We start from the raw sequence: 12,052 nt of genomic DNA, 5'->3' as shown, positions 1-12,052 counted from the left end.
GTTTCCACCTCGGAAATATATGTAAGTATTTTATGTTTATTATAACATATGAATGTGCAATATATGTTTACTTCTGTGGTGAAGGGTCATATGTACAGAACTTCATAAGTTGTGTTTTAGAAGCCAGCCAATGCTTTAGTAGCTCAAGCTAGTGTACTATGCTATACATATAATAGTTGTGTATATAAGTGTATTGTGCAGTTTGTTGTATATTGAGTATTGAATATGTGTATTTTTTCTGTTGTACTTTCACAATATTAAGACGAGTGTCTTCCCATAAAAGCAAGAAAAGACCAAGCCTTGTGGTTTATGGAAGTGCATTCATTCTTAGCTGGCTGTCAGGCAGTGCAGAAGTGAAATGCAGTGTTTTGTCCATGTCATCATGAAAAATCTGGTGAGATCAAAGGCAAATCTATGTTAAATCCACCTTTTCATGGGACAACACTGACAAAATGACACTTTGACACAATGAAAAGTAGTCTGTGTGCATAATAGAGTTCATTTATTTTACCCTCAAAATATAGCCACTCATATCTAAACCCCTGGCAACAAAAGTGAGTACACACCTTAGAAACTACATCCCTAAATGTCCAAATTGAGTACTACTTGTCATTTTCCCTCCAAAATGTCATGTGACTCATTAGTGTTACTAGGTCCAGGTGTGCATAGGGAGCAGGTGTGTTCAAATTTGTAGTGCAACTCTCAGACTCTCTCATAATGGTCACTGAAAGTTCCAACATGGCACCACATGGCAAAGAATGGTAAATGGTGTTACACTTATATAGCGCTTTTCCACCTTTCAAGGCGCTCAAAGGGCTTTACACTATCTCGCCATCCAACTACTGGTGACGAAGCACCAGGAGCAACGTGGGGTTCAGTATCTTGCTCAAGGACACTTAGACGAGTTCATCAGGGCAAAGAATCGAACCCACAACCTCTGGGTTGGGGGACAACTACTTTACCACTGAGCCATGCCTGAGGAGCTTAAAAGACGTATTGTTGCGCTACATAAAGATGGCCGAGGCTACAAGTAGATTGCCAACACCCTGAAACTGAGCTGCAGCACAGTGGCTAAGATCATCCAGCGTTTTAAAAGAGCAGGGTCCACTCAGAACAGGCCTCGGGTCGGTCGTCCAAAGAAGCTGAGCGCAAGTGCTGACCGTCACATCCAAATGCTTTCTTTGAAAGATTGTCGCAGGAGTGCTGTTAGCATTGCTGCAGAGATTGAGGAGGTGGGGGGTCAGCCTGTTAGTGCTTAGACCATACACCGCACTCTACATCAAATTGGTGAGCATGGCTGTCACCCCTGGAGGAAGCCTCGTCTGAAGACGGTACATAAAAAAGCCTGCAAACAGTTTGCTGAAGACATGTCAACAAAGCACATGGATTACTGAAACCATGCCCTATGGTGTGATGAGACGAAGATTAATTTGTTTGGTTCCGATGGTCTCAAGCATGTGTGGCGGCGACCAGGTGAGGAGTACAAAGATAAATGTGTCATGCCTACAGTCAAGCATGGTGGTGGGAATGTCATGGTCTGGGGCTCCATGAGTGCTGCAGGTGTTGGAGAGTTACATTCCATTGAGGGAAACGAACTCCAACATGTACTGTGAAATACTGCGGTGGAGCATGATCCCCTCCCTCCAGAAACTGGGTCGAATGGCAGTGTTCCAGCATGACAATGACCCCAAACAGACCTCCAAGATGACCACTGCTTTTCTGAAGAGGCTGAGGGTAAAGGTGATGGACTGGCCAAGCATGTCTCCAGACTTCAACCCAATAGAACATCTTTGGGGGATCCGCAAGCGGAAGGTGGAGGTGCACAAAGTCTCAAATATCCGGCAGCTCCGCAACGTCGTCATGGAGGAGTGTAAGAGAATTCCAGTGGCAACCTGTGAAGCTCTGGTCAACTCCATGCCCAGGAGAGTAAAGGCAGTTCTGGATAATAGTGGTAGCCACACAAAATATTGACAGTTGACATGTTGTACTGTATGTTAATATTGACAACTTTCACTAAGGTGTGTATTCACTTTTGTTGCCAAGGGTTTGGATGTTAATGGCTGTAATTTTAGTTATTTTGAAGGGGGGGAAATTTAACTATTATATAAGCTGCACAGACCGCTTTTCATTGTGTCAAAGTGTCATTTTGTCAGTGCTGTCCCATGTCAGGAGTATACCTAAATATCTGCAGAAATGCGAGGGGTGTACTCACTTTTGTGATACACTGTATAGTCCTCATCCACAATGTTTTTATTTAAACCGGTCTTGTTCAGCTGCTTGACATCGAGAATGCGAATCTGAGTGTCCGATTGGTATAACAGCTTTAATATGTCACGAGAGTATGATATACTCCCATTGTGTTTATTCATTGTGTTTCGTTTATTACGAGAATGTAGCGAGCAGGAAAGGGTTATGGGGGGACAGAAAGGAAAATAGAAAAGGAGGGACAGAAGAGAAGAACAAACAACAACAATAGAGTCAACGCCTACTCTAACAATGAATATGGTAGTGCTATCGTTAGCTAATTGTATTTCCGGTTGACACCATGTGGGGGGGCTAATGATCAAGGACAAAAAGGATGGGGGGGGGGGGGGGGGGGGTCAGAAAGAGATGTGATTAGGTGGGGTGGAGCGTACACAAATCAGCAATGTGAGGTGAAGAACCCAGTATTATGTGAATCACTTGTAAGTGTGGATATGTCGACATCCGATTCTATACTGCCTGATTGCTTATCCTGGCACCGATAGTTTCTCTACTTGAGTGTGTCTAATTGCACCCAGTCATGCGTGAATCAGGCGTGTGATAGTCCTGCAGGCAAGAGGAAATGCTGCGCGGGGGCCACCTCATGGTCAGGCCTTTCCATGGCCAATAGGGGTGGGGGTGCGGTGAGCCAGCGCGGGCCATCCATCCTCTTGCAGCTCCAGCGAGGCGCCACTGTCAACCCCCCGGGACCAAGGGTGGTCCCCCAGACCATCAGGTTGGTGGAGGGGCGGCGACACCGCCCCACATGCCCGTCCAACCGGCCCACTAGCCACCGCTGCAACCCCCCCAACTGACATGGCACACCGTGGGACCGCTACAGCCCGCTAAGCCTGGGGCAGGACACCCTGCTTACCCACCGACACTCAGGCCACGCCAGAGAAAAAAGTGTGGAACCCACCAATTCGTGCCCCATCAAACACAATTTGAGTAAACAGTTTTTATGTGTATATGAAACAGTATTGAGTAGACTTATTTTGCAAATGTACATAGCTTAATCTGGTGGTTAGAAAAAAATCAATTTCTACCCTTACTCATTAGCCGCCATTGATGTTGATTGACATCCATCCCATTTTAATCAGTCGAACGGATTGGACGTCTATCGCCGTCAAAAGCAAACAAAGAGTAAAATAATCACAAACAAAAATTAAGGTAACTAAAATATACAGACATAACTAACTACTATATGCAACTACTGGATACATTCAGCACTTTGTTTCTTTGCGAGTTTCCAGTTTCTTAAGACGATCATCTTCAGGCTTCGAATCACTGATAGCAGAGGTAGCTGATAATCAGCTTTGGTATCTTGAGTTGGACTACAACCTTCAGGGCTCTGGTTCCCAGTTGTCGCCGCACTGCTAATCTGCTGAGTTGTTGTAGATTCAAAGGGTTGGCTGCCAAAAAGAAGAGGCAAAACCATTACTATGATTCTGGTGCGCCATCTTCTGGCAACTTTATACCACTACAGTGTTTTCTTATAATTCTGCAAGCGACACCTTCGTAGGACCGCAGGCAGGCGGCAACTGGAGAGACCGGTGTGGCGAAATCGATGGGTTTCTTGTCATGTTTATCCCGGGCGTAAATGTTGGCGCCAAACTCCATGAGGGTCTCGATCATCTCCACTTGCGCACCTTTTGCAGCGAGATGGAGCGGGGTGCGGTGCAACCGGACTGCATTCACGTTGGCGCCTGAAAGAAACGGTCAGGGATAAATCGGTAAAATTCAAATAAAATTTGTCATTCTTAAAAAGACTATTTGTAAAATAAGGGTTAAAAATGATATTGTTTAAATGTTCTTTTTTTTTTCCACTTGAATGATTCAACAAACCACATTTTTGCATTAATTTTAAAAGAGTTTAGCGCAACAGCTACATGACTCTAGTTCTGAATCTGCTGTTAATACAAATGTTACAGTGGGGCAAATAAGTATTTAGTCAACCACCAATTGTGCAAGTTCTCCTACTTGAAAAGATTAGAGAGGCCTGTAATTGTCAACATGGGTAAACCCCAACCACGAGAGACAGAATGTGGAAGAAAAAAAAACAGAAAATCACATTGTTTGATTTTTAAAGAATTTATTTCCAAATTAGAGTGGAAAATACGTATTTGGTCACCTACAAACAAGCAAGATTTCTGGCCTTCAAAGAGGTCTAACTTCTTCTAACGAGGCTCCACTCGTTACCTGTATTAATGGCACCTGTTTTAACTCAGTATCGGTATAAAAGACACCTGTTCACAACCTCAGTCAGTCACACTCCAAACTCCACTATGGCCAAGACTAAAGAGCTGTCCAAGGACACCAGAGACAAAATTGTAGACCTGCACCAGGCTGGGAAGATTAAAATCTGCAATAAGTAAAACGCTTGGTGTAAAGAAATCAACTGTGGGAGCAATTATTAGAAAACTGAAGACATACAAGACCATTGATAATCTCCCTCGATCTGTTTGGGGTCCATGCAAGATCTCACCCAGTGGCATCAAAATGATAACAAGAACGGTGAGCAAAAATCCCAGAGCCACACGGGGGGACCTAGTCAATGACGTACAGAGAGCTGGGACCACAATAACAAAGGGACTCAAATCCTGCACTGCCAGACGTGTCCCCCTGCTGAAGAAAGTACACGTCCAGGCCTGTCTGCGGTTCGCTAGAGAGCATTTGGATGATCCAGAAGAGGACTGGGAGAATGTGTTATGGTCAGATGAAACCAAAATAGAACTTTTTGGTAGAAACACAGGTTCTCGTGTTTGGAGGAGAAAGAATACTGAATTGCATCCGAAGAACACCATACCCACTGTGAAGCATGGGGGTGGAAACATCATGCTTTGGGGCTGTTTTTCTGCAAAGGGACCAGGACGACTGATCTGTGTAAAGTAAAGAATGAATGGGGCCATGTATCAAGAGATTTTGAGTGGAAATCTGCTTCCATCAGCAAGGGCATTGAAGATGAGACGTGGCTGGGTCTATCAGCATGACAATGATCCCAAACACACAGCCAGGGCGACAAAGGAGTGGCTTTGTGAGAAGCATCTCAAGGTCCTGGAGTGGCCTATCCAGTCTCCAGATCTCACCCCCATAGAAAATCTGTGGAGGGAGTTGAAAGTCCGTGTTGCCCAACGACAGCCCCAAAACATCACTGCTCTAGAGGACATCTGCATGGAGGTATGGGCCAAAATACCAGCAACAGTGTGTGAAAAGCTTATGAAGAGTTACAGAAAACGTTTGGCCTCCGTTATTGCCAACAAAGGGTACATAACAAAGTATTGAGATGAACTTTTGGTATTCACCAAATACTTATTGTCCACCATGATTTGCAAATAAATTCTTTAAAAATCAAACAATGTGATTTTCTTTTTTTCACGTTCTGTCTCTCATGGTTGAGGTTTACCCATGTTGAGAATTACAGGCCTCTCTAATATTTTCAAGTGGGATAACTTGCACAATTAGTGGTTGGCTAAATACTTATTTGCCCCACTGTACATGGAAAACAACTCACCTGCATTGAGCAACTCTTTCACACAGTTTGTGTGTTGATCATTACAGGCTACATGCAGCGGGGTCCCGCAGTAAAGGTCGTAATCCTCCAGTGAAGCACCCTTAGCAATCAGGAGCTTTACGCATTCCGAGTTGCCTGCAAAGAGAGTTTCAAGGCCGTTTCAAACTAGCGGCAGCCTAGTGTAAAGGGTTCAGCGGCAACCCATTCATCGTGTATGTGGGAGCGGACTTCTCAGCAAAAGTGAGCGGTGGATGGCAGTCTTTGGCGAAACGGCAAGTTTGAATGAATTTGCGTCTTTTCTCTAAGCAAGGCGACACACTCACGAGTAAATCCCGAAAACACAGACAAGGCTGAAAAAGCTGTTTTTGCTCTTGCACTCCTCTTTAAAAGAAGCTGCTGTATTTTAAGCCAAAACAACTATTGGGTTTGATAGAACAATATGTCTATATGCTGCTATAGCAGACTCATGCCGCATTAAGCCCCCAAACTTTTTTTAATTTGTCCGTTTTACACTGTAAAATCCCGTTTACAGACGTCGCGCAACCGCTTTTGTTTCAACCCAGCCATAAAACGAAGGCAATTAATTATATTTATTACTTGCAAAAAAAGTATCTGGTCACACCTGCCACAACTGTTCCTTGTGAGAGACTGTTTTCTTTGACAGGGCACATTGTTCAAAGGAAAAGGTCTACTCTGTTATCCGAAAATGTCAACAAGCTAGTTTGCCTGAGCAGTTGGTTAAAAAAATATAGAGTATGGCTGGCTAACTTAAGCAGTGTTTCTAAACACACAGTTTAGTGTAATGTTTTTCAGTTAAGTGTGTGAAAATTAACAGTTCATTTTTTTTATATCTCACACAGCTTTCAGGCCATTTAGTGTAAAACTGCAAATGCTGCATTTATTTGTGTGAAATGTTCAATTTAACAGACAAGTTGTTTACACATTTTTTGAAACACTAGCTATTGTTACTGTATTGTGCTTGTCTGGTCTTTAAATTGATAGTTAATTTTGGGTAATATGCCAAACGGTACTTGAGCCACATTGTTAGTCTGAGGCACTTTAATCTGTTAAAGCTCTTTGCTGTATAATACAGACATTTTATTTTTTATTTTATACAAGCTGAGTTGTTAAATAAAATTTTAAAACTATTTGGTCAAGTATTAATTCATTCACACATCATACATTTCATCTTAAAACACATTTTAAGTCAATTATAGTATTTTCCTAATTTTTTTTCCTGAAGAGCAACTTTATTCATCCCGAGGGAAATGTGATTAATCATGATTAATCACACAGTTGATATATAATTAACGAGATTAAATTTTTAATCGTTTGACAGCACTAATAAAAATACTATGTGAGGTTAAAAGGTCGTAAATATCTATACATACAGTATTTGCACTCAAAGGAGAGCTTGTCAAGGATAATGTAATATTTTAAGGTCAAGGCAATTTATTGTGATATTTAAATAAGGTTAAAAAGGAATAAGGTAAAAAAGATAGACTTCATAATTCCTATTGACCTGACACTTTGTCATTCTTTGCGCCACACCTTATCTTAGGGGGCCGAGCTTCATTTAGTAATAGCCGAAGACGGCACACACTTATGTCAGATTTAAGCTTGGATTTTTGAAAAACTACGAAAGCTGTACCGTATACAAACAGGAAGGACTGTCTCCGGAGTGATTTGTTCGAGGATTCAAGGTAAATATTATATTTTCGGTACCATGCATGCATTTCGAAACGTTGCGGGAAAAAAATCAATGGGAGAATGGGAACCGCTACGGCATTGGTGTCATTCTTCGACATATATACGTACAATAGATGCGTAACTGCCTGTTTTTTTGCTCTTTTAACAAAGAGTCGAGACTGTTTTATGTCCATACCTATAAAGAATTCAGTGATTTAAGCATTTATTCACAAACATTTTGAACGGAAAAAGCCATTGTGGCAGCCCCCTTATCATAACAAAGAGTTAACAGACTAGCATCATTCTTCAGCAGATTTAAGTAAATTCAAACGGGCCATTTAAAAATTTTTTTTTTTGCTTTTAACCAAGAATCGAGACTATTTTACGTCCATACCTATAAAGAATTCAGGGATTTAAGCAAAGCTCTTTGCTGTGAACTTGTGGTAAGGCGGCGTCAACAATGAACCTAAAGACGAGCCGCACATTCGCCATGTTTACGTAAAATAAATAACACCTGCACGGTTTTGTTTTGCTTTTAACCAACAATCGAGACTGTTTTACGTCCCTATCTATAAAGGGCTATCTCATCATATTTTATATTTGTTAATTTTAATGTTATACTTGCAAGTCACTTTTGAGATTTTAATTTATCAAGCACTGCAAAGGGAAATGCTCCAAGGCATAGTCCAATATTCATTTATATGCAATATTCTATGTGCAATACATTAGTGATGCACGATAATACATTTTTCTACCGATACCGATAACCGATAATTTCCTCCTCATTCCAACCGATAACCGATAATGTCAAGCCGATAATTCTATTAAAAGATTTATGTAAAATTTTAAAGTATACACAAAAGAAAATATTACTGTGCAAAAATATAATTTATTGCTCTTTTTTTCAACATAAAATATGAACAAGTCGTCAATTCAAACATCTAAATAATGACAGATTGTCTGACATTGTGTAATGGTAAACTTTTGGCAACAATTACTTACAGAGTAAATACCTAAGTTGCACAAAAATGCCTTTAAAAGTAAGCCATTACTAACATATATAACATTAATACACTGCAAAACACACCTCCTTAAAACTAGTCAGTTTTAAGTGTAAATCTATTGGCAATAAGTGAAATTATCTGCCATTGCTTCAAGTGTATTTCTCTCAGATTTCTTCAAAGAAAAATAGCTAGCTGAAAATAATCTTAACCGCCTTGTTTTAAGCAATACATTATTATACTTAATCCTAAAAAAAAAAAAAAAAAAAAAACTTGGGAGAAGGAAAGATTTTGAATAATATTTGTGGCTACAGAATGTTGATTTAAGAATTTGATTATCTACTGTGACTGTAATTGATCAGAGAAATAAGTTAAATAATTTGAAAAGTGATTGCTAATGTTATATGCTTTGTTGCACACTGTGAAAATGATTACCTCAAAAGAGCGAGATGTCATGTACCCATTCTGCAGCGCTTTGTTTACATTTGCGGCTTTCACGACATTTGCTTTACAGCAGCTAAACTGATACACGGCAGGACTATTTGGACGGAGTTGGAGCTCGCATCCGCGTGCGTGTTGTTTTGTGCCTGAGTTTTGTTAAGCCGAAAATAAAGGCAGCGTTACAAAGTCATCTGACCGCTCGTCATTTTACATACTGAATGCATTATTGACTGGCTGACTTCGTTTTCTCCATGTTTAAATTATCATCTAACCACTGTGCCGTCATGATAAGCAAACCGTGTCTCGTCTCGGTGGCAACTACGTTCGTACCGGATAATCCGCCCGCCCCGACTGGTTCGCCGCGGCGTGTTCGGGTCCTGGCTCTGCTCGCACGCCATGGGGGAACGCTCGAGAAACCGGAGTGTTCGCCGGAGGTCCCGAAGCCGGGGAATCGGGCTCGGCTCGTCCCGCCTACGGCGAGGCGGCAGCGCCCTGCCGGACCGGCCAGAGCGGCGGGCTCCGTCGGAAGATGGCTACTTGCCGTTTATCGGTCTCCAGTCGTGCCGGTGTTAAGCCTTAGATGCGAATTTACCACCCGCCTTGGGCTGCATTCCCAAACAGCCCGACTCTGTATCGTCACGAGCCCTGTAGTTTAACTTAGTGTTTACAATAGCTTTAGCATTCCCGCTAGCAGCAGCCTCGTATTCATTCCAAAAATCTTTGTGATGCAGTTTTAAATGGCTCCTGGGTTAGTGGTTTTGAATGAGGACGCTTTCTGTCTGCCTCGTGGAACTTCTACGGTACATGTTTCGCAGATGGCGAGAGCGTCGTTTTTTTAGTGACAGCCGCCATAATTTTCAACTGCTTCTTGTCGTGTAACTCCGGCTCCTCAACCCCTCCTCCCTCAGGGGCTTCAGAGAGGGGAGGGGTTGAGGAGGCGGCGTGCTGAATTCTTCAGTTGCGCACATTTGGAGGATAAATGAAGTATATAATTATCGGATTGCAATATCGGTTAATTTTTTTATTATCTGGATTATCTGTGTGACGTCATAATTGCCATTATCGGCCAATAATTATCGGTGACAGATATTATTGTGTATCTTTACAATACATACTCACCTGCAATATTCAAAGGCATAACTGTCAAACTGCTGCTACTTCACTTTATTTGCACTGCCTGAATATAGGGCTATCTCATACGCCTTTTATATCTGTTTTATATATCATACTTGCAAGTCACTTTTGAGATTTTAACTTATCATGCACTGCAAAGGGTAATGCTCCATATTATTTCATTGTACAACTGTATAATGACAATAAAGGGCTATTCTATTCTATAAAAAGTATATCGAATTTATTAGTAATCCATTATATATTATAATTGATTCTGCATGCTTTCCTCAAGTATTAAGTTTCTGATGTGAAAATTGAGTGATTTATTAGCTGTTGAAAACATGCAGTAAATAAAAGAAAAATAAGTTGGTATTTTGGGCAAAAACTTATAGGTTATGAAGTCTATGGTAAAAGTTACTGTCAATTGCTAATTGTGTTATTTTATTTGTTTGCATCATGAAGGTTGGAAATAAAAGTTGTAAACCATCAGTTTGAGAGACCATCTTTTCAACCAGAATGCTAAAGTCAGTTTGAGGTCTAAAGTAGTACATTTGCAAGGAAAGCACTTACCGCTCATACAGGCCAAGTGAAGTGGTGAGGCAGTACGAGAGGTCGGAGGAGGGTTGACCTTGGCACCTCGTTCCAGCAAGAGCTTCACACAAGCCAAACTGCCCACAGCACAGGCATCACAAAGTGGAGTGTTGCCGTCGTCATTTCTCACATCCACCTTAAATGCATCAAAGGACATTAGAATAGACACCGTTATCATTAGTGATGTAACGATGAGCGCCGAGCCTTCAAAACGTGTGTCAAGTAATGAAGGGACGTTCCCTCGAAGCGCATACAGAGGCTCGCTTCATTTAGGAGAGGTTCGAAAAACGATGATGTCCGAAGCCTCGCTGCCCAGCTGTACCACGTGATTGCTTCAGGGAGTGCTTTAGATTTTGCCGCACGGTTTGACCGCTCGCTACGTTATACTGTATAAACACTTCTGGCTACATTCAAAATGTGTGTGTTTGAAGGAGAGTTTCAATCAGGTCACAGTTTGGAGAGTAAAAGGTTTAGGAGTGAGGACTGTGGTCTGATGAGCCCAGATTTGGTGTCCTGTTGCAGAGTGATGGGTGCATCAGGGTAAGAAGTGAGTCAGATGACGTGATGCCGAGTATTATACAAGCCTGTGGGGGCAGTGTTATGATCTGGGGGTTGCTGCAGTTGGTCAGGTGGATTTTCTCACCAGTGCTCCAGCATCCAGCAGCAACTCTACACACTGGACCTGCCCATGCATGCAGGCCTCGTGCAGGGGTGTCAACGAGTCCAAGGCCACAATGTTCACAGACACACCACATGCAATGAGGTGCTGCAGATGTGAAGCCCGACCCATCGACGCTGCCATGTGGACCTCGGTTCTCTCGGACCAGCAGCCTGCCAAGATAAAATACGAATACATCACAAATATACTGTTTATTTCTTCTCAAAAAATATGACTTGTTTCTTAACTTCTTGCAGATAATGTACAATTCGCTGCCAGGCAGCCAGTCCAAGTCAAAATGGACTGGACGTTTATTACAGTCAATGGCAGCTTATGACTTAATTGCACTAATGAGGATGACAGTTGTTTTCAGTATTCCATTGTTTTTTTACAGTGTATTTGTTGCTTAATTCCTACAAACTAAGAAATAAAACTAAGCTAAAATGAAATCTTAGCAACATCTGTGTTGCCTTAAACATAAAAGCTAAGCACCTTAGCCCCCTCGTTGACACATACAATGTCGCTCAACCACGCAAAAATTATTTTCATACGCACCGTCATTGATATCTCCGAAATAATATATTTTTGTGTTTTTAAACTCCATTCTGTGACTCAGCTGCGAAACACTCCGAAAATAGACCAACGTTGTTTGTAAACGAGACGCGCGCAGTGTTCACATGACACATGTGCGGTCTTTTTCCTCGTTGCTTTTTACAGCTGGCAGTATATATGCACGAGCGCCCCTTACAGGTTGGGGTAAAGAGTGCATGTACACGCTATGGTAAATTTATGTATGAAAACCACTAG

General features: G+C 41.8%; 1 protein-coding gene across 1 annotated transcript; it reads right to left on the bottom strand.

Annotated features, from left to right (window-relative positions):
- Positions 1-3,167: 3,167 nt before the first annotated feature.
- On the bottom strand, positions 3,168-11,965 carry LOC130928819 (ankyrin repeat and SOCS box protein 13-like). The gene is made up of 6 exons (XM_057855582.1): positions 11,801-11,965; positions 11,231-11,418; positions 10,567-10,723; positions 5,753-5,887; positions 3,756-3,947; positions 3,168-3,653 (listed from the first exon to the last, which is right to left on the bottom strand). The coding sequence occupies exons 1-6, from the start codon at positions 11,847-11,849 to the stop codon at positions 3,526-3,528; spliced, it is 849 nt and encodes a 282-aa protein (XP_057711565.1). The 5' UTR covers positions 11,850-11,965; the 3' UTR covers positions 3,168-3,525.
- Between the last annotated feature and the right edge of the window lie 87 nt (positions 11,966-12,052).

This window comes from Corythoichthys intestinalis, chromosome 13, assembly GCF_030265065.1.
Source record: "Corythoichthys intestinalis isolate RoL2023-P3 chromosome 13, ASM3026506v1, whole genome shotgun sequence".
NCBI classification, from domain to species: Eukaryota; Metazoa; Chordata; class Actinopteri; order Syngnathiformes; family Syngnathidae; genus Corythoichthys; species Corythoichthys intestinalis.
The sequence above is the reverse complement of the archived record's forward strand: the minus strand, read 5'-3'. Positions and strand labels throughout refer to the sequence as shown.

Coding starts and splice junctions, on each gene's coding strand:
- LOC130928819 (XM_057855582.1), bottom strand. CDS start 11,849: ATGGAGTTTAAAAACACAAAAATATATTATTTCGGAGATATCAATGAC. Junction 3,948..5,752: donor GAAAGAGTTGCTCAATGCAG/GTGAGTTGTTTT, acceptor CGTTTCTTTCAG/GCGCCAACGTGAATGCAGTC. Junction 3,654..3,755: donor CTGCCTGCGGTCCTACGAAG/GTGTCGCTTGCA, acceptor TCTTTTTGGCAG/CCAACCCTTTGAATCTACAA.